The 21,316-nt window shown below is 40.0% G+C and overlaps 2 protein-coding genes across 10 annotated transcripts in view; one reads left to right on the top strand and one right to left on the bottom strand.

Annotated features, from left to right (window-relative positions):
* The window catches only part of MCM9 (minichromosome maintenance 9 homologous recombination repair factor), a 126,701-nt gene that overhangs the window by 84,177 nt on the left and 21,208 nt on the right, over positions 1 to 21,316 (bottom strand). For 8 of the 9 annotated variants that reach the window (XR_009738426.1, XR_009738427.1, XR_009738428.1 and 5 more), the window contains 2 exons: positions 18,384 to 18,509; positions 16,914 to 17,033 (listed from right to left, as the gene is read on the bottom strand). Coding sequence is in view for 4 of the 9 variants with exons in the window: in XM_061427456.1 (XP_061283440.1) it covers positions 16,914 to 17,033; positions 18,384 to 18,509 (246 nt within the window). In the remaining 5 variants the exon portion in view is untranslated. Of the gene's footprint in view, positions 1 to 16,913; positions 17,034 to 18,383; positions 18,510 to 21,316 lie in introns of those variants that run through there. The other variant, XR_009738429.1, reaches the window with a different exon arrangement.
* On the top strand, positions 316 to 13,431 carry ASF1A (anti-silencing function 1A histone chaperone). Its single transcript, XM_061427458.1, has 4 exons — positions 316 to 870; positions 6,763 to 6,878; positions 11,356 to 11,532; positions 13,033 to 13,431. The coding sequence occupies exons 1-4, from the start codon at positions 762 to 764 to the stop codon at positions 13,243 to 13,245; spliced, it is 615 nt and encodes a 204-aa protein (XP_061283442.1). The 5' UTR covers positions 316 to 761; the 3' UTR covers positions 13,246 to 13,431.

The raw sequence follows: 21,316 nt of genomic DNA, 5'->3' as shown, positions 1-21,316 counted from the left end.
AACCTAGTGTAGACAACAGATTCGCATCTCCTAAATTCAGTAAAGAGCCGACACAGCCGTCGACTGATGTGAAGAAGAGAGTCAGAAGGGAAAAAAAAAAAAAAGACACAAACCCACTACACAAACCCCAGAGGCGGGTGTCGCCAGGATCGCGCCCTCCCGCCGCCGTGCCCACGGCGAGCACGCCTTCCCGCCGTGGCCACGCCTCCTGCCGCCTCGCCGTGGCCACGCCTCCCTCGACCCCGCCCCGTTGCGGCCACGCCCGACGTGAGGCGCGGGAGCCGCCGGGCCGGGGGCGGGGCCTGCGCCGCCCCTCCCCCCGCCGCCGCCGGCGGCCTCCGCGCGGGCCTCCCAGCCCGTATTCCACTCACTTTGTTCTCCGCCTTTGTCCTAATCCACACCAGCAGGTGGAGCCGCAGTTAAAGTTTCCGAGTCCATTCCGGGAGCGGGAGCCCATCTTGCTCGCCGCGGAGGCCCTCGCTGGAGGAGGAGGGTCAGAGCTCGGGTACAGCCAATCGCGGGCAACGCTGCTAGTTATCAGAGCAGAATGGGCTGTAGTTTAGTGAAATAGGAAAGCTGCAAAACACTGTGGAGTGTTCCCGTGTAAATAAAAAGAGGAAAAAAAAGTTTCTCAAGTCGCCGCTGCACGACGTCGGGCCGGCGCCGGGGCGGGGGTCTGCGCTCTCCCGAGCGGCCGCGCGCTGGACTTTATTGTGCCGCAACGAGCCCCCCGTCCCCATTGTTTGTGTTTTTTTCAAAATATGGCAAAGGTTCAGGTGAACAATGTAGTGGTGCTGGATAACCCTTCTCCTTTCTACAACCCATTCCAGTTCGAGATCACCTTCGAGTGCATCGAGGACCTGTCTGAAGGTGAGTCGGGCGCCCGCCCGCCGCCGGGCTGTCAGTTGCGGGCTGCAGACGTTGAAAGTTTCCCGGGCCCGGCCTCGCGCGGGCGGCCGGGGCTCGGCGCCGAGCGGGCTGCGGGCTCGGCTCTGCGGAGGGAAACTTGAAGTTGATGGACGACGGCCGGCCAGGCGCGCGCAGCGTTCGGCCGCCGCTGGGGCGCCTGCCGCGGCTCAACTTGCGAGGAACTTGTTCGAGCGGAGGTAGCCATGTTGTCAGCTTTGTCTGGCGGGCGGGCGCTTCGCGAGACCCGCACTAGCGCCCGCGGCGCCGGCCGGGGGTCGCGCCGGGCTGGCCCCGAGCACCCAACGGCCTCCGCGGCCCCGGCGAGGAGGTGGGAAGGCAGAGGCATGTGTGTGGTCGGCGCCGGCGAGTTCGCAGCGGAGCCATCTTACCGAGAGTAGAGAATTGGGCCACCGACCCCGGCGTCACGACGCCTCCTCTCCGCGGGTGACGAGCGCGGCGCCCCGCCTGCCCACCTTCCTGCCCCCGAGCAAGAGGCACATCCATTTTTAGCGCTCACGCTGGAGTTACCGGACTCTCCGGGGTGGCCATGCCCGGCCGCTTCGGGGAGGGGAGCGAGGCTGTCCTCGCGCTGATTTCTGGCTCCCTGGACCAACCAGTGGGGGAGGCGGGCGCAGGCTCGCCCCTCGGCGCCACGGGCCGGCGCTCTCCGGGGGCCGCGGGTGCTCCCGGGCCGGCGCTCCCCAGCCGGCACCCAGGATGCTCGGGGCGCCCGGGGATGCTGGCGCGCAGGCTCGCCCCGAGCAACGTGGGCTCCTCATCCTTAGTGACTGAAATCTTCTCTCCTCTCTCTCAGGAAGAAACGTATTGCTAAGCTAACAAGTTACATTTAACGTGAGAGCAGAAATAAGTAAAATATTTAAATAATTTCCAGGACTTAATCACTGGCTTCTAGGTAGTTTGAAAGACTTCCTTCAAGAACGTGTTGAAATCTAATTACAGCAACTCCACATCCAAATACCCTGAACATAACACACAAAAGTGGGCTAGGAAATAAAGTCCTGATGGCAATGCAAAATTTAGTATTTTTTTCTAAGTTCGTTTTAAGGTCCTCAGAAAGACATATAGCATGTGCAGTAAGAAATTTAGAAAGCTAAAATTTGCCAAGATCTTTCCGATTTTATTAAAACCATCCAGTGCTCCATTTTCAAAATTTCAAGGGGAAAAAAAAGTTTTAACTTCATCGATGGTAATTTTACAGCTAAATAGGGGACAGACTTTGTTTGAACTTACAATTATGTTTAGCAAAATGCATTTTAAATTATATGCTAATCAAGGCATGTAAAGCATTTTCACTTAAAAAATTATCCTTTAATCCCTGTATAATGTATTTTAGGTAGCGTGTAAACTATTTCAATTACGAAAACCAACATATGCTCACTGTAATAAACTTTTTAAAAGTTGTTCATACATATATAAAGTAACAGTCCTCTGTACCTTCCGCCTCCCTGTCACTCAAAAGTAACCATAATTACCACTTGAGTGTGTGCTGTTCCGTACATTGTAGTTCTACTACAAATATAAAGCACACATGCACATACAATAGTAGGCACATTTTGAAAGACAATTCATTTATTAAACTAATTCTTAAATGGGCCGTTGCTAATAAAAATTAAAGGGGATTTTCCTTATTACCAAACTTTGAAGCTATTTGGTTACTAAAGAACTGCCATAAGCATTTCGGCCACTAGGCCCATTTTCATGCCCACTAGACTAATTTTTTTGGTTTTACAATCAATCGCATATAAAAGTTGACAAATGCAAGAGAAATACAATAAATGAGTCCCTTCCAATTTATACTACAGTGTTTTAGGCATTAGAACTTCTTGAAATTACTGGTATTTCTCAAGTGATATCTTCCATTTTAGGAGCCAGTTCTCAACAAGGAAGTTAGATGATTCAGGATGTTGTTACAGGGCTTTGACAATGGATGGTTGAAACCTGCCGTTGATGTGTTCCATTTGTAATGGGATCTTTTCAGAACCAAGCTGAATCCTATCAGAGTTTTTACAGTACTGATGTCAGGAATACACCTTACTTTGACTTGTCTACCTCACTTCCCAGGCATTTATACTGGGCATTTATTTAGTACTTTTTAAGAGTTCAAGCTGAGTCATACCGAAGCTGCAAAGGAATCTTTCAAAAAGGTGCCATGCTTGTGTACTCCACCTAGAGGCTGTGTGGATTAAGGAAATAGAGTTTACTTAGCAAAGACTTCTTATAGTCCCATCTTTTATGCTACAGTTTTTAAAAATATTTGTTCTTGAAAGTGAACTATAGAATGTTCATAGTCCAATGAGAAATTTTTACTGTATAATTTTGTTTCAAGTTCCAAAGCTTGGCCGCCATTTTTCATACTTTAAATTGTCAATAGCCCTCACGTATTTTTACTTTCCTTTAAAAGCTGCCCTGTAGCTTTGTTTCAGAAACTCTTTGAGTACTTTGCTTCAGAAAAAGTCTGAGTACTTAAGAGAATTTAGTTGAAATCTACTATAAGACCTCTACAGGGGTAGGACAGCAATCCACAGATACAAGGAGAGGCTCTCCTGTAAAGTCCGGGAGATAGGAGACCTTGGGTGTGTTTGATCTGATGGTCACCAAGCCTGTACACATTTTCATTGACTTTACTGCTGACTTTCTTATACCTTCTGTGGATTGCTGATTTCTCTTCTTTACTGAATGGAGCCTTTTTAAAAAATGTTGACCAATATCAATACTTTGAGCTGTCAGTTGAATACATACTTAAAACATAACTGAATGAAGCTTCATACTTTAAAACCTCAGGCTTGTACTAATTCACAAAGACTACATATGTCCCCCTATATCACAGGTGTTCCCAAATAGAGTAATTAGTTTGAAATTTACATGGTGACTTCCCTCACTCCCACCTCAAATGGAGACACTTGGGAGACTGACATTACCATGATTAAATGAAACAGTTAACTTTTTAAATAAGTGAGTAAACTCCTTCAAACTATCACCTGTGTAAAGCATTTCATCCTGTCCCTTCTTGTTTCAAATACAGGGGGCAAGGGAATGAAGCTAGGTTCAAAGAAAAGATTAAGAACAAAACAACGGATGCTAATTTATAAATTAAGTATTGTGCGTTTTAAACTCGGTAGCAATAGCAAGCATCCATAGCATAAAAGTTAAGGTACCCTGAGTTACAGCCTGTACTCCTTAAGGCTAGATTATCTATCCCCCTGGCCTCTGCCCTCAGCCATGCCTTCCCACCTCCCGCAGTTAAATTCCTTTATTTCACTGTTGATTTGAGAGCTAAAAAGGGAAGAATCTATCTTCCTTACATTTTTGGAAAGAGCCCAGGCTTTGGAGTCACAGAGACATAGCTTGGATTCTGATTCTTCCATTTACTAGCTGTGTGAATTTGGGTATATTACTTAACCTATCAAGAGTCTCAACTTTGTGTAACAGGTATAACTAAACCCATGTGATACCTACAAAGCTGTTGAGGTTTTGAATAACAGGTGTGAGGTGGCAAAGCCAATGCCCAGGTATTTTATAAAGGGAGGTTTATAAGTCATAACCATGTTCTTGCACCAGACCACAAATGCCAGCTTATAACAATTAAGGCAAGAGCACGATCCATAGTAGTACAAATACTTATGAAATGAACAAAGAATTATGGAAACCTCTGTGTGACAATTCCCAGTCTTTTTACTTAGCTAGTTGAGTAGTTTCCATACCCCTTTCTTCTTAAAACCATTTCTCCACTTGACTTTTGGGTTACCTGCTTCACTGGCCACTAATTGGGAAACTTTAATTGATCCTATCTCCCTGACTTCTTAACTTTGGAGAGCCCCCTGGGCTCACTCCCTTGGAATCCCACCTATTTTCAAGGTTTCACATATGGACAGTTTCTAAATTTTTACCAGATATATGATCTCCACTTATTCATTACCTTCTTTATCCCTGGAACTCCTGATGGTTTCCCTTCCCTGCCCCCAGAAAAATAAGTGGCTCTTGCTGGCTCCACCTTCAGGATATATCCACAATGTTACTACTTCTCCCCTCTATGGCTACATGTGGTCCAAGACACCATAATTTCTTGCCTCAATTGAACTATCCTCCTGTTTTGCCCCTTGCCATCTTACAGTCTCTACTAAACACAGCAACTAAAATGATCCTCCTAAGATGAAAGTCACCCACTCCAGTATTCTTGCCTGGAAAATTCCATGGACAGAGGAGCCTGGTGGGCTACAGTCCATGGGGTCAAAAAAAAGTTAGACATGACTGAGCGACTAATGCAAACACACAAAATGAAAATCAGACCATGTCGCTCCTCTCAACATTCAACATTCCAGTGGCTTCCCATGCCACTTCATGAAAAAGCCAAAAATCCTTACGATGACTTCCAAACCCTGCATCCTCTAGCTGCACCTTTCACCTCCAGATCTCACAGTCAGCTGCTTTCTCTTCTGCTCATTCTGCTCTTGCCCCGGTGGCTTTGCTTTTTCTCAAGCATGTGCCTGCTGTCTGGCCTTAGTACTTGCTGTTCCTTCTGACTAGATACTCATGCTGCTTGTTCCCTCTCTTAATCTTCATCAGCAAATAGATAATCTCACGAGATGTCAGACGTAGGACCCTGCATCTAGAAATGTACTAGAAATTGAAGATAAAGTGGCTGAGGTCTGGGACAGAACCGTGACACAGTAAGAGAAAGAAGAAACCTAAAGGATCTCTTACTTCAATAAACTGCAGTTTATAATACACTATGAATATGTATATGTATATGAATATGAATAAGTAATGCCTAGCCTATTCCTGTTACCTATTTAAGGAACAAAAAGAGCTACAACGTTATACAAGAATGACAACACATGAAGGCATTAGATTCTCCACAGGTGACCCAGAAACATCACCGCCCCCATCCCCGAGTGCTGGTGTAGACTTTGTGGAGTGGATCCAAGAGGCAGGCCATACAGTGCCAAACATCCTCAGAGGACCAGGAGGTCTGAGAGAGAATTTGTATTTGTGGAATGGTGTTCCTCCCCCTACTAATGAGGAGGCTGCTTGCAAAGAGCAGTCATTGTACTCATCTCTGGGTTCTTCTCGCAGAGCACACTGTCAAGGGTGCTCAGTAAAGACTGAATTACATATAATGACTGAACTACATGGAGTGACTTGGCTTGTACTTTATTCTTTCTTGTTCTCATGCCTGTTCCCACAGTGTATACTCTGACACATCCAGTGGTATAAGAAACCTTTGTTTCCTCTTCCCAATGTAAAGAATGGATGACAGGAAGGGGTGCCATGAGGGAGAAACCCACTGTGAACCTTTAACAGTTGAGTTGAAGCCCTAAGGGGCTTCTGAGCCATAGGAGAAGTTGGCAAATAGTGATTTTTCCACTTTGGAGCTCTTTGATCTGGGTCTATGCATAATATGGGGTAGCCCTTCCAAAGTGGGTTTAGCAGGTTAAATGATGACATACAGAAAAGGCAGAGGGATTCCTTAGCCAAATAAATTTAGGAAACACCGGATTAATAGTACTGGTGTTCTTTACTGAAGGATTTCTCAGACCCCTTGTTCTGCCAGTGTGCTTTATAAATCCTCAAGAGCATCTCCCAAGCTTTTGGCCATGTTGTTTCATTCGCGAGATGCCCTGACCAGGAACCAGTATTTCACATAACAGCACTGTGAGAAACTGGTATGAAATGTACAAATTTTATAAGGAGCACTTAGGTGTGTTTCTGGATTTTCTGCTATGAAAAGCCAATTTTAGCAGCCAATAAATGGTGTAAGTGGACATTCAAAGGGTCTTTGATGTCATCTTGTAATTACTGAATATGAAATAATATTTTGGTTTTTAACCCTAGACCTGGAATGGAAAATTATCTATGTGGGCTCTGCAGAAAGTGAAGAATACGATCAAGTTTTAGACTCTGTTTTAGTGGGCCCTGTTCCTGCAGGACGGCATATGTTTGTATTTCAGGTAAGATTATTCTTGGTATATCTGTATGCCAAATACATTTCTAAATGGTCCTCAGCCCTTTCCTTTTGGGCTACATCATTCTGGTTCTACTGCATTCACTTTTTATCTGCTTCTTTCATGTTTTAACAAGTTTATGTGTCATGAAGGAATGCCACCTCCTGGTTACGCGTGCTGAGAGTGTTCCTGTGATTTTTACTTGGGGGTTTGAACAGCACGCAGTTAACCTTTCACTGTGGCAGCACACATGTGATGGTTAATTTTGCACTCTTCCTGTGAATAGCCTCTGCGTATGAAACCTTTAGGGTGGCTGGCTGTCCAGCAGCCCAAAACAGGGGTTCAAAATGCTTACTACTAACTGGGATCATCAGTAATATGCATTTTCAGATTATAGTTTCAGACACTAGGAATGATATAACAAAACAACTTTATTTTAGCATTACTGAGTCAGTAATTCAGCTAGGTTACCAGGTATGTTAGAAGATAAGAGATCTGTGAGATCTGAGGTCACTGGAAGTCCAGTGGTCTACTAAAGCATCTCCCCTACACTTCTTATAGAGGGTTACTATTACAAATCCACAGCTCTGTCATTTATAAGGAGAAACTCTACTAATAGATAATTATGTTCTCCGATCCCACTGACAGTATTTAGGTCTGTGCCAAGGCTTCAGACATTGTCTTCTGTGTTGAAAAATACTACTCCTTTCAGTGCACATCAAATTGTTGTATACAACTATCCAGTCACTTCTCAGTTATCCATGTTTATTAGAGGAAGATGTTTATAATAGTCCAAAGAGTAACTAGCCATAGTTTTTTAAAAAACTATTATTAATTTTTTTTTTTTTTACAAGTTTTGCCACCCAACAGAATTCCATTATTTAAGTAGAACCCACTGAGAAGACTTAACCAGAAAAAAAAAGCTAAATCTTCTATCCCTGAGCACTCACTTGGTTCACTTCACAGATGAGGCCAATTTAAATGAATACTGTTGGTTAAATAATCCCAGAAGATATGGGCTAAGAATCACTCAAACCTATCTCTCAAGCTACCACTGCTCCCTCCTCTTTCCTAAATTTGAATTCAGAATCTTGGTCTCCTAGCCTTAGTGCTTTTTATTAAAAAGCAACAAGTATTATATGTAAATAAATGGTTAAGGAAAGCTTACATATACTGACTGAAAGGCTCAAATATATTAGTTACAAGTTCTGTTAGAGACTTCCCTGGTGGTCCCGTGGTTAGGACTCTGCCTTCCAATGCAGGGAGTACAAGTTCGATCCCTGGTCGGGGAACTACATGCCCACAAGCCTCCTGGCCAAAAAAAAAACCAAAACATAAAACAAGCAGTTTTATAACAAATTCACTAAAGACTTTAAAAATGGTCCACATTAAAAAAAAAAAAAAAAAAAACCTTTTAAAAAAGATAAGTGCTGTTAAGCTGAGTTGTGTGACTGACTGACATCTTAGCGGAGGACGAGGGTATCAGAGATGCCTGTATAGGGAAGCCCTGCACTTGAAAACTAGGTTTAGTCCCACTCTGCTGCTTAGAGACATGTGACTTCAGTCAGGCTCCTAGCCACGCCAGTCATCTCTGAACTGTGAATAATAGCCTACCTCATAAGAATGTCATGAGGAATAAAGCAGTTAAGTATAATCAGTGACAGACAGCTCCCTATTTCTATAATGAGAACTAAGTTTTTATTCTCTTAGCTTCTTGAAATTGTTATATAAAGAAGCACTATTTGCTCTGATCCACAAGCCTAGAGAACCTATACTTCAGATGTGTGCTGTGCTTAGTCATGTCTGACTCTTTTGTGACCCCATGGACTGTAGCCTGCCAGGCTCCTCTGTCCATGGAATTCCTCAGGCCAGAATACTGGAGTGGGTTGCCATGACCTTCTCCAGGGGATCTTCCCAACCCAGGGATTGAACCCAGGTCTTGTTCATTGCAGGCAGATTCTTTACCATCTGAGCCACCAGGGAGGCCCACTTCAAAGATGATAATTCGTAATTCAAATCAAGAAACTTGAGGTATAGTGATATACCTTTCAATGCTGATTTTAAAAAAAACTTGCAAATACATGCCGTATTTTTTAAACAAACTTTTAAAAATTTATCTTTTCTATGTGTTTATGTTGGTTAAGAATATTCCTCAACTTTGGGCTTTAAGTGCTATGGGAAAGGTTCTTAAAAAGTATTTCCCTGTAGTGATTTTCACTTTGGTATGTGTGCACATGTTGCCACAAGTACAGAGGAAGTACAATGTGACCTAGATCACGTGTTCAGCCTATGTGTTTTTTTGAATTCACTCTTATCAGCAGAAAGGTACTAAAATAGTTTTGTGTTTTATGTTTGAAACAAATTACCATAGTGTTCTCCTGGTCTGCCATGATTTTGCCTCTCCAAATAAAATACCTTCCTCTTAATTAAGTGTGTCAAAGGCTAGCAGGAAGGTGCCCAGACATCTACCTCGTATTGCTTGTTGGAGTCAAAGATCTCTGCTTATCACTTCTCCATCCTAAATCATCTGAGAGGCCTGCAGGCTTCTCTCCTTGATTTCGCTCAGGCTGAATCCTTTAGCAAACAAATTTTAAAACACAAACATGCTTAGAACCAATCTGCTGAGGGGATGGGAAGCAATAGTGGGAGAGGTTCCCATAGCACTAAACCACCTCTGTTTCCCATCTCTACCCAAAGGCAAACAGCATATTCTCAGGCCTCCTGTTCTATTCTGGTATTTCTCCAAAGAGATCATAAACCACGTAAGGGCAGGAACTGAGTTATGAATAAATTTCAAAATACTCAGTATATACTGTGCCTAGAACCATGCCAGACTTGAGATCACAGAGTTGGATGGGACTCCTGCCCAAGATAAAGCTTAGAATTTTAGGGAAGTTTGAAGGGTAAACATATTTAGATTGTTGGAATACATTAATAGAGACATTGTGTCAAATAATATGAGTGCATAAAGAGTGCTATTAATTATATGTTTGGATTAGAAAGTGCCTTACTAAGAAGGATACATTTGACACAAGCTTCAAAGATGAATTTTTCAGCAAGTTAGGGAAGGAATATATGCAAGACACAAAGGCATGAAGAATTATTACTACTGTTTAAAGAACTTACATTTCTAGACCAAGAGGTGGAGTTAAAGAGACTGTAATGTTGATTGAGACCAATTGTGAAGGGCCTTATAAATGAAGCTAAAAACTGAGGGTTTTTATGTCAGAAATTAGGGTAATCACCTGAGGTTTTTAAAACCCAGTGAAGGGATAGGAATAGATCTGCACTTAGATAGCATTAGCATGTTGGCCATGGTGCAGTTAGGCTAACACTGGGGGAGACCAGCAGGGAAGTTTTAGCAATATTCCAGATGAGAGATGAAGACCTGAATTCTGCTTTCAGAGATGGTGGACACTGAGACCCACTAGATGTGGGAGGTAGGGAAGCTGAGGTGACAGGCTTCTAGTCTAGGTGACTAGGTGGGTGTCCGGTGCCTTTCTGTGTCACCTCCCTGTGGTAGGTAGATAGTAATCACGAGTCTTTAATGATAATGGCCTGAGAACACCAGTCAGAAGTGCTCCCAAGCTGAGGCATGAGCTGAAGCGCTCACCCAGGGATGGCCCTTTGTGTCGCAGCAAGAGTAGCCAGTCTGTGGGACTTCATATGCTTCGTGCCATCAGAGTGGCTGCTCTCGGCCATGCTCAGTGCTACCACTGCCTGTCCCCAGCCTGTGACGCCTTCCAGCTAAGTCCTTCCTGTCTTCCACGTGGCTGTGGACAGGGCCTGAGCTCTCAGCCACCTCTAGCTCACCTGCCTCAAGTTTCAGCTTAGAGCAGTTTGATAAAAACAAGATCTGCCTCAAACAATCTCTACCTTCACTGAATTTCCATAGTATGTGGGACTATTTGTATTTTTTGAAATTCTGCTATAAAACTATTTCCACTCCACTTTCAGTTTTATATTAATTTCCTATTAGAATATCTGTGAGGGGTGGGGGTGTTGACTGGATATGAGAATATGGGTCCTAGGAAACTGGATAATAAACATGTGCTGCCAAAAGGCTGTATGGGATAATTAAATGTTTACTAATTTTTAAGGTCTGAAATTATGACTGGGAAGGTTGGACTCAATAAGACTATTGATTTGTTTACTATATTTTATAAAAGGTTTTATAATTGAATATTGCATAATCCGTCATGAACCAGCACACACGGTAGCCGCACACATGGTAGCCACATGTATTTTCCTCTAGACATGGTGATGTTTTCAGGTACTTAGGCATATTGTGGAGAAATGTATGAGCTATATTTTCTAGCTATAAGTCAGTTTCAAAAATGAGCATTTGCCTTCCCAGTATGATTTCCAAGTTTTGGTTGCTGTGCCCTTGACTGAAGGTGCTCAGTGTAACCAAAACTCCAGTTTTGCTTATGGTTAACAACACTTTGTGCCGTGTTTTTTTTTTTTTTTTACATGATTCTAGGCTGACGCACCTAACCCGGGACTCATTCCAGATGCAGATGCTGTAGGTGTAACAGTTGTGCTAATAACGTGCACCTATCGAGGTCAAGAGTTTATTAGAGTTGGTTATTATGTAAATAATGAATATACCGAGACAGAATTAAGGGAAAATCCGCCAGTAAAACCAGACTTTTCTAAGGTAATACTCCTTTTCATTATTCCTTTTTCATTCATTTTACTGTACAGTTTTTTAAGCAGTTGCCATTTCATAGTACATTATGAAAGTGGCTTTGAGACAAAATAAATTTGAGGTCCTTGTGCCAACTAAACAAGCCAATCATTGTTCCCTTACCATGGATGACTTCAAAGCTACCTCCAGGTTAGCTATTAGCAGTTAATGTTGGTCAGGCACCTTGAGAGTCTGATGATTTAGAAAACTGAAAGTGCCTCCAGCAGGTCTCTGTTAATGGCTCCCTGTATGGCATTCCCCATACATCATGATTCTATCTATTTCCGTCTTTAGGATGTTCAAATTCCTGTGTGTTGTACTGATTATTCCATAATATTTTGGTCTGTAACATCTCAAAATTGTAGGGGGACGTTTTGTTTTTCATAGGAACATTGTTATCTCAAAACTCCCATATGCCTTGCTTCATCAGCTATTCTCAAAGGTTAAACTACAGGTCTTAAATATTATCTGGTGGTGAAAACAGCTAAGTTTCTGAGTGTGAACCTGAAGTCTGTGACTTGATATTCTCAGAAATACCAAGTACTTTATGATTTTCCATTGGGAACTATAATATTTAGTAACTGGTGATTTTTGTGATATTGAACATAACACTATCTACCAGACCATGCAAGAAACATTACATGGGAGTGGAATGGAATGTTCTTCTTTCTGATAATAAGGCTAGAATGTTTTTTATTCTGATGTGGAACCTTCCCTTTCTAATTTATTAGTTACCTGTATGGCTACTTGTATAGCAAAATGAGAAGGAACTAGAATATTCTGTCTAAGAATGAGCAATAATAATTAAAAGATAGGAAACCATTAATAATGAAAGGTCCTATTTGGGGATACTTTGCATTTTACTTGAAAATATTACTGAAGAAGGACCACATCAAAATCTAGAAAGCACGTTAATTTGTTAAATGAAGCATCCTCTGATGCATTCAAGAGATTCTCTCCCTTTTAAGAAATAAGGATAGAGTTAGATGTTTTGTTGGATAGTAAAAGATCTGAATGATTCCTTCAGGCTCCCCACATCTTGTTTCCATTAGGCTAAAATAATTTCTTTACTGCAGCCCTGTCATTTATTAGTTATGTTTAGTGTATTTTATTTGACTTATACCTTTGTATATGAAGACTTCCCTGGTGGCTCAGATGGTAAAGTGTCTGCTTGCAATGTAGGAGGACCTGGGTTCGACCCCTGGGTTGGGAAGATCCCCTGGAGAAGGAAATGGCAACCCATTCTAGTACTCGCACCTGGAAAATCCCATGGACAGAGGAGCCTGGTAGGCTATAGTCCATGGGGTCGCAAACAGTCAGACACGACTGAGCGACTTCACTCACTCAGTTTGTATATGAATTAGTGCTTTAGGAGTACAAATATAAAGAACCATTCTATTAAGGTCTATCTGTATACAGTGATCTAACTTTCTTAGTGTTTACCATTTATATATTTCCTTTATCCTCTAGCTTCAAAGGAATATTTTGGCATCCAATCCCAGAGTCACAAGATTCCACATTAATTGGGAAGATAACACAGAAAAACTGGAAGATGCAGAGAGCAGTAATCCAAATCTACCGTCACTTCTTTCAACAGATGCATTACCTTCGGCATCAAAGGGATGGTCCACATCAGAAAACTCACTAAATGTCATGTTAGAATCCCACATGGACTGCATGTGACCACCTGCCATCCCTTTAGTACAAATTAAGCTATAAAAACACACAGAACTATTTCCCTGAAATTCCGTAAGTACATAGTCAAGATGCAATGTGAAGAATTTGTTTAAAAAACATCCTGTAGAAAGTTTATAAGAAAACCAGTATTTGAGCAAATTGTGGAATATAAATACAACTATTTTTAAGTAAGTTTTTCTCTAATGTGTTATTTTATTTGTTCTGAAACTAATCTGATTAAAACATATATATTATTTTCTTCTCCTCTATATGTAATTAAAGCACTTAAAAAGAAAAATGAATCATTAGACCAGGTTGTAAAGATGTCTTAGCCTCTTGGATAATAATCTTTGGGCCACTATCTTAACTAACCTTTGAAAGAACAAAGTGCACTTCAACTAAATGTGTCTTCCTGTGATAACACATAATTTGGTTTAAGGGGCAAATTTCCGTTCTTTTCCCGGCATACCCTTAAAGAAGGGATTTGAAGTAAACTATATGTGACCAAGAACTTCAAGATCTAGTTTTCCAGGCCACTTTGAAGCCTCTTATGTCTACTATTCATATAATGTTAGACAGCATTCAGTTTGGTTCTAAGGTAACAAATGTGGTTAATTGTTTATAAGGTCCTCTGCCTATGATTTTTGTTTTTATAACAGTTTAGGACATCACAACAGTTCTTGAATCATACATCATCATTACCCAGTGAATTCAACATGTCAGAAGCAGATACAAACTCCCTAAGTTTAAGAATAGAAGAGTATAATGACTTTGGTTCATTAGATTTATAAAAAATACTATGAACATAACCCTTTAAAACTGTTTTGACAAGTCATCTGTTGTTGGCAGCATTTATATAAAAACAGTAGATTTGGAAATATATATTTAGCTTTATCATATGAAACTATATATATTTCCACATAAAGTACTTTTCTCCGAATCTCCCGACACTCATGTACAATATTTGTGGTAGACATTTTCTAGATAGCTTTTTCAGATGAGGTTTTTTAAAAGCAATCTTGAAAAGGAATGCATTAACTAAACGGGACAAAAGGTTCTTTTTCTTTGATGAGAGCTAAGTCCTTCCTCAAAAAGTTTCTTATGTTCCAGTAAATTAAGTGTAGAATATTCTCATCACTCTTGCTGCTAATCAAGACATTAGCCATATAATACAGAATTATGCAGTGCCTTCATAGCTAAAACTTTTATACTGCACTTTTTAAAAGCATTTATTTTGAGGAAGGGAAAGGGGCATATGTCTGAATATGGATTTGAAGCTGTATATATTTCCTGTCATTCTACAAAGTGACTTTGTGAAGCAAAATTTTGCTAAATGTTAAACTCTGAAGTTTAGTATACCAGATAATTAAAATACTGTCCACTAACTAGTTCATAGACTTTAAAAGTAAAATACGTACGACTGTTAAAACAACATGAAGAAAATTTCATTTTTGTCTAATTGCAATTAAAAGAAAATGTTAAAATATTAAAATGAAAATAAAACTAATACTTTCCAACCAAGAGCTCAGTGATTAATATAACAGGAACACAATACATGCTTATTAGAAATAAAGCATATATAAGCCAAATTACCAAATCAGTTCACAGCTGAGTTTTTATCCTGATTAATTATGATTGATTTGTACTGACATCAAACAGTTAGGTTTTTAAATCAATTTGTAAACTGACAGCCAATTTTCACAGAAGTTTGAAGCTTAAAAACTATTCTCTCTTATTTAACATTTTGATGGTTCTATAATTTTAAAAAATAAAGAGTATTCAAACATTAGGAACTAAGAAACTAGAATGCATAGGTTGTTTTTTATTTTTTCTTTTTAGCTAGACACTGCCTGAAATAACAGCTAGAAAGTTTGGAAATGTTTTTTCCCTTTCTGATCATAGTGAATAGCTGTGTCCTGAGAAGATAAACATGAACAAATTACTTATGCCACAAAGGAAATAGGCGAGTAGGCCAGAGGGAATGTGGCTATCATTGGAGCTGAGAGAACAAGCCGAAGTCTGAGAAACATGCGTGCATTCGTTCATTTATAATCTTATATAGCCTTAGGCTTTCGTTTGGTCTTAACCCTCAGGTTTGAGGTTTTCTAGTTAACAAGAAAGTCAATGGCAACAGTTTTCAAAACATTTTACTGTAATCTATGGTAAAAAAAGAAGTTTAAGTATGACCCCCATAACACAAGTATGTATATTAACAATTTGCACATAATACACTCGTAATAGTGCACCTTCTCTGTGCACTAGTATACTGTAGTATCTGTTACTGTATTTTGTTTTGAAAGTGCTGGTTCTGACCGATGAATAGACCCTCTAATGGGTTGTGATACAGTTTAAATAAAGGGTAGTCTGGCCCTTTGGGTGGATTAGAAGTAGCAATAACTTATCTACAGTTCTAAAATTTATATTCCTTCTACCTGCCATTTCTTTCATATTTGGATTATAACCTTGGCAATAAGACAGAAAGTGCTAATTAGTGAATTCAGCAGCCATTCAGTTTAAAACTGTCCAAATACTCTGAAATACTAGTAGTCCACAAATTAGCCTGGTCTTATTTCTTGACACTCCATATAATAATTAGGAAACATTCCATGTCATTACTGGGGAAACTCTTTTATTCGTTCATTGTTAATATCATTTAATACAGAACTCTAAAATACTGAGTCATAAAATTTTGAAATGCACATGAAGTCTTCTTCATATATTCCTGTCTTTTCCCCTTCCAGTACCCTAAAGCTTGTCTACTCTTCTCAGTCGACAAATCCCTTCCTGTCAGTGCTTAATATACTGTTTAGTTATATTTCAAAGCTGAGACCCCTTAAAACAGAGATCTTATTACTAAGGACCATAATGGAGCACTTCCTGCTTTATAAGTTTTCAAATATAAGCTTCTCATAAGAAATCTGAGTACAGGCCATGGACAGTAGACATCCCTAACAAGTAACATTTGTAAAATGTATGAAACCAAAGGCCTACTATAGGAGAACAGGAGAAATATTTTCCCAGTCAAAACAGTGTAGAAATTTTAAATGGCATCAAAACATGTCCTTTAAAATAATTTTTTCCTAAAGTCACTTTATAATCAAATCTTAACATTCTATCAGCAAAGGCTTTAAATATACTGTACTTGTTGAAGAATCATTACAGTGTATGAATGAAGCTCCATGTTGCAGTGATAAAAGTACACTTTCCACATCTAAGACACATTTTCTACCTAAGAATTTTTAGCAGGAATCACTGTTGTCTGTGAGATCCATGAGTATGAAAATGCCTTAAGCTTTATGCCATCTATTTACTTTGTAAAGTGAGATTTTACCCCTATTTAGTTAGTTTCAGCACTGTTTGCTGGGTCTTCACAGAATTACAGATGCTGCTTAAGCATGTACAAAAGTAATCACTAGAGAATGAGAACGTTGAACACAATCATTCAAAACTAAGATACAAAAAAGACACATGGAAAAAGCTTTTGAAAAATAAGTGAAGGTGGAGCTTTTGAAATATTTTCTTAGAGCGACAAAAGTAATGCTGAATATTAGGGTTTTGGCAGTAACACAAAAATCTTGAAATATATCCTATTACAGGTACTTTTTCACAAGAAAATAACCATTGTGTTAGCTTCTGAAGTAACATTAAATAACTGAAATCATCACATAAAATACCTGCACTAGTAGATCCAATTCCTGTGGTGAGCACAGATCTTGGTGTAATCTTTGCTGCATATTTGAGGAATTGAGATTTCCCTGTGCCAGGATCCCCAACCAATAAAAGATGAGATTCACCTAGAAAAGCATAAATAAAGTTTCTAACTGCTATGAAAAGACTCATAATTAGTCAAAAATGGTCCATTTGGAATGGTCACACAATTTTTATTTTATATAGTATTTTAGTTTAAGGTCATTCAAGGAAGACTTTATCCAGAATGTCCTTAGAAAAGTTAACTTTCAAAATAAATAATAGTCTTTGGATTTCTGAGTGCAGCATTTAAAATTAAAAACTTTTAAGAGATTTTTGTTCTAGTTCCAGATGTTTAGGGACTGTGTTTAACATTTAAAAAACTTTTGGCTTATAAAGTTTCTGATTTTATTTAATTTATTTTAAATACCAAACTATTGTGATTAATTCTTTCCATCCATACATACAAGTATACTTATAAGTGTTTGCGACTTTGTACGTGCTTTATAAACACCAAATCACTTATGATTCTAACAGTTAAGTGAAAACCTTTTCATTCTATGAAAATTTTAGTAGTTTCATGAAACATCTATCTTATAAGTTCTTACTTTTTGAATGTAACATAGAAAACCATGTGAATATCCTGTGGCAGATGTTATCTCACTGACCAAGCAAATTTATTCAGTCATATTCAAGTATTTTCTGAAAATATTAATAGGGAAATACTATTGAAGTTCAACATTTAGCAGAATGCCTTGTAACAGTAGGTAATCAAGAAATACAATATGCATAAACCTTATTATACTTACTATTCTATACTGTACAGTATGGTTTTTGAGTCCTTACCAACACCTGGTTTACAATAATGTCCTTTTAGTCTTTTGGTTAAGCCTTTGGTTATTATGGCCCTTATACTACCTATATGAGGGCCATAATAAACCTAATTTATGCCATTCAGGTCAGTTAAGTGTTTTAACCACACAAGAGCTCCCTGCCATTTGGAAATGACTTAAGAGTCATTTTGGCTTGAATGCGTGACCTACAGTAGCACCTCTCAGCAGATGGCATATTTGCTGCCCACCAGCAGAAGGCGAACCAGCAGGCAGTGACTGAGAGCAACAGTCTAAGAGACACACACTGACAGGCACAGATGGAGAGACACTGACTTGGAGACAGGAGAAAGACTGGAAATCCAATGAAAAACACAGACAGTAAAAGAAACAAAGATTTTATATTGTGGCTCCCTTATAGGCAAAAGTCTTTGGAAAGACTGGAATTCTACAAAGTAGTTCCTGATGTTGGACTGAGTATTAGACAGTGAACAACTGTCAGTTTTTAAAAGACTGCATTTGGAAAATAAAGCTCAACAAGCAATTTTTCATTCAGCAAAGGGAAATCGTAGCTTCTCTTCTTACTGTATGTGTTAGTATTTCTCAGAAATCTTAATGGGTACCAACCTCTGACCCGTGTTCCTGTAGCATCGGTTCTTTGAATCCCACCAGCCAGCACCATGGCCACAGCAAGCTTTACTAGGTACATTCCAAAAACTTGAGGGCACAAGCTGGCCAATATTTCATTCCTTCCTAGGAAAAGCAGAAAGATGAGTTATCATAATTTTTCAAGAAATACTAACTGAAATTTCCCTTTCTGTCCTATCTTCTTATAAACACTCTAAAATGATCTGACTAAAAGGAGTGAATAATGTTGTTTTGTTCCTAAAAGTCCTTTTCTTATCAATGCCTTGAGATGAAAAGTTCTGGCTGCCACCTGTTTTAAGTTTCTATAAATTTAGCATATTTATAAGGGACAGAAAGAAATCTCTTTTCTCCCTCATCAGGCTAGCATTATCCCTTAATACCAGCTGCACTTCCTGTGCAATAATTTCAGTAAAATTACTCCACTCCTAAATAAAAGGAAGGTGTTCTCAGAAACAATGAGTCAGACTGTAGAAAACTATGTAAGGTACTTGGAGGTTCTTCAGAGGTATAAAAGAGGTAAAATCAACCCATCCTGTGAGTCAATTCAGCATTTGCTCTGAGCAGTTTGGTAAATTCTGTTTTATCTAGACTCAGTATCTGTGTTATCAGGATATTCAGAAGATCATTATAAACAACTCTAGGAGTCCAAGCTGGAGTTCTTAAGATTCTTCTGATCACATGCTTTAAGTAAGAGGTTATCATTGTCTTAGGTTCTGTTTCTAGAAATGTCAGACACTAAATCCAAAAATCTGCCTATCCCATCCATGAATAATTTAGATATTTCGTTCTGTCATTGATCAGTCAACCAATGAGGTCATAGATTCTAACCAGCCTTTCCTGAGTTTGTCTTATTTGGAACTCACTACTGTGATGGCACTCTGTCTACATTCACGTTACCAGAAATTAATGTCTTTATGTTGTGTGTCTAGTCGCTCAGTCATGTCCGACTTTTGTGACCCCATGGACTGCAGCCTGCCAGGCTCCTCTGTTCGTGGGATTCTCCAGGCAAGAATACTGGAGTGGGTTGCCATGCCCTCTTCCAGGGTATCCTTTCAACCCAGGGATTGAACCCAGGTCTCCGGCATTGCAGGCAGATTGTTTATCATCTGAGCCACCAGGGAAACCCAATGTCCTCATGCTGGTAACTAATTTGCACATCTGAGGGCTTTTATATTTAACTTTGAGTTTGTACGTTTCAGTGATAGCTCTTTTGAGGAGGAAGATAATCATACAAGTACTACTTTAGTTGATGACACCAGTTCCAGAAGTTTTTTCACCAAGATAAAGGAAAGGGGTTCCTCCATAATTTATGGCCCTATGCACAAAGGCTACTTTTGTAATGAATCAAAATTGACTCAGTGGCAATTAAGCTCTGGTGATGTAACCTGGGATGGCAGAAGTAGTGAAGAAAGAAAACATTCTAGTGTAAATAAAACAGGAACCAAAAAAAGAATTAGTCAACCCTGGAAGGAATTTCATTAACTGCTAAAGGGATTCCTTCCCTTTTCCAAGGTAGAAAGCCCAGAGAAAAAGACGAAATGTCTGAGATCTACATAGTTAAGACCTGACAGCAGGTACATAAATTCCGACCAGAATCTAGAAATTACACATAGAAAGAAACGATAGCTTCAGTAAGCAGGGGACAAGTGGACAGACTGGCCTGGGAGACACTCAAGCCAAAGCTGTCAGAGAGCCAGCTTTCTGAGTAAAGGTGGATTCCCTGACTAATGTGCTGACAGGAAGCACTTCCTATGGGCTTTCAGGTCAGAGCCCAGTGTTACTTACTAGCTGCCTGACCTCGGGCAAGGTTCTGACTCTCTCCGCCTCCATCTCCTTATCTATGAGATGGAGATGATAATGGTATTGCAGATAGAGCTGTTCAGGAGTTAATTATTGCACAGCACACAGAATAGTGCCTGGCACATAGGAGCTACTGAAACTATTATACCTGTATTACTTGTGCCTATTTCTTATCTCACCATTTCCTCACACTGTGGTCATCATAAAAGAGAAACTGAAGTCAGATCTGAGGTACCAGAGAAAGGCAAAGGGGAAGGTCCATTCCCTAAATTTGTTATCTAAAGTTGAAGAACTTAATTCCTTGGGTCATGGCAATAGAAGCTCTCATGACTCTATCACGGAAGATAATTCATTAAGGTGAATGATACACCAACACTTTCCTTCCCCTCCTCCTCGGGGCAAATTTCTGGTTCTAGACTGTGTTAATAGTGTGCCCATGTAATCCACTCTTGTGGCATGGCCATTATTTACCCCAATGAAGAGAACTTAGGTCTAAGATGATAAGTCACCCTGGAGTGGGTTCAGATGGCCCAACAGAACCCAACCCCTTTGGGTTTCTAGCCGTCCTCTAAGCATCAGGGTCAGGGGATCCCTGAGATCACAAGAAAATCTTCAGCTCCTTGTCGGCACTCACAGTATCAGATCTTAATGAAGCAAGTCAACCTCCCAGAGCTGAGCAATGTAGTAATGTCTGTCTTTAGACAAGCAAAATGAAGACACACTTTGGATACAGCTCCCCACCTTCACCACCCTCCCTCCGCCCCCAGCACACACACACACACACACACACACTTTGAAATGCTAAGATATGGCTGATAATAGGTACTCAGGAAACTCACAAAGCAGAATCTTCATACTAAAAAGAAAAATGTTGCCTCATTTTCTCCCTGTCTTCCTACTTATATTTCCCACAGGTTATTATATTTATTTCTTCCTTTCATCTGGTAAATAAGATGTATAGCTATAGCCTTCTAATTAAAACAAGATAGACTCTTTGATCAACAGCACAAAGCACTTCTGATAGCCCTGTATGATGCCCTTCCTAACACTGTTACAGATTTTTGTAGGGAACTGATCGGGAGAAACAATGTTAAGTAAAAAAACTTATTTAA

Source organism: Bos javanicus, chromosome 9, assembly GCF_032452875.1.
Source record: "Bos javanicus breed banteng chromosome 9, ARS-OSU_banteng_1.0, whole genome shotgun sequence".
Classification (NCBI taxonomy): Eukaryota; Metazoa; Chordata; class Mammalia; order Artiodactyla; family Bovidae; genus Bos; species Bos javanicus.
This window is presented reverse-complemented; position numbering and strand designations above follow the sequence as displayed.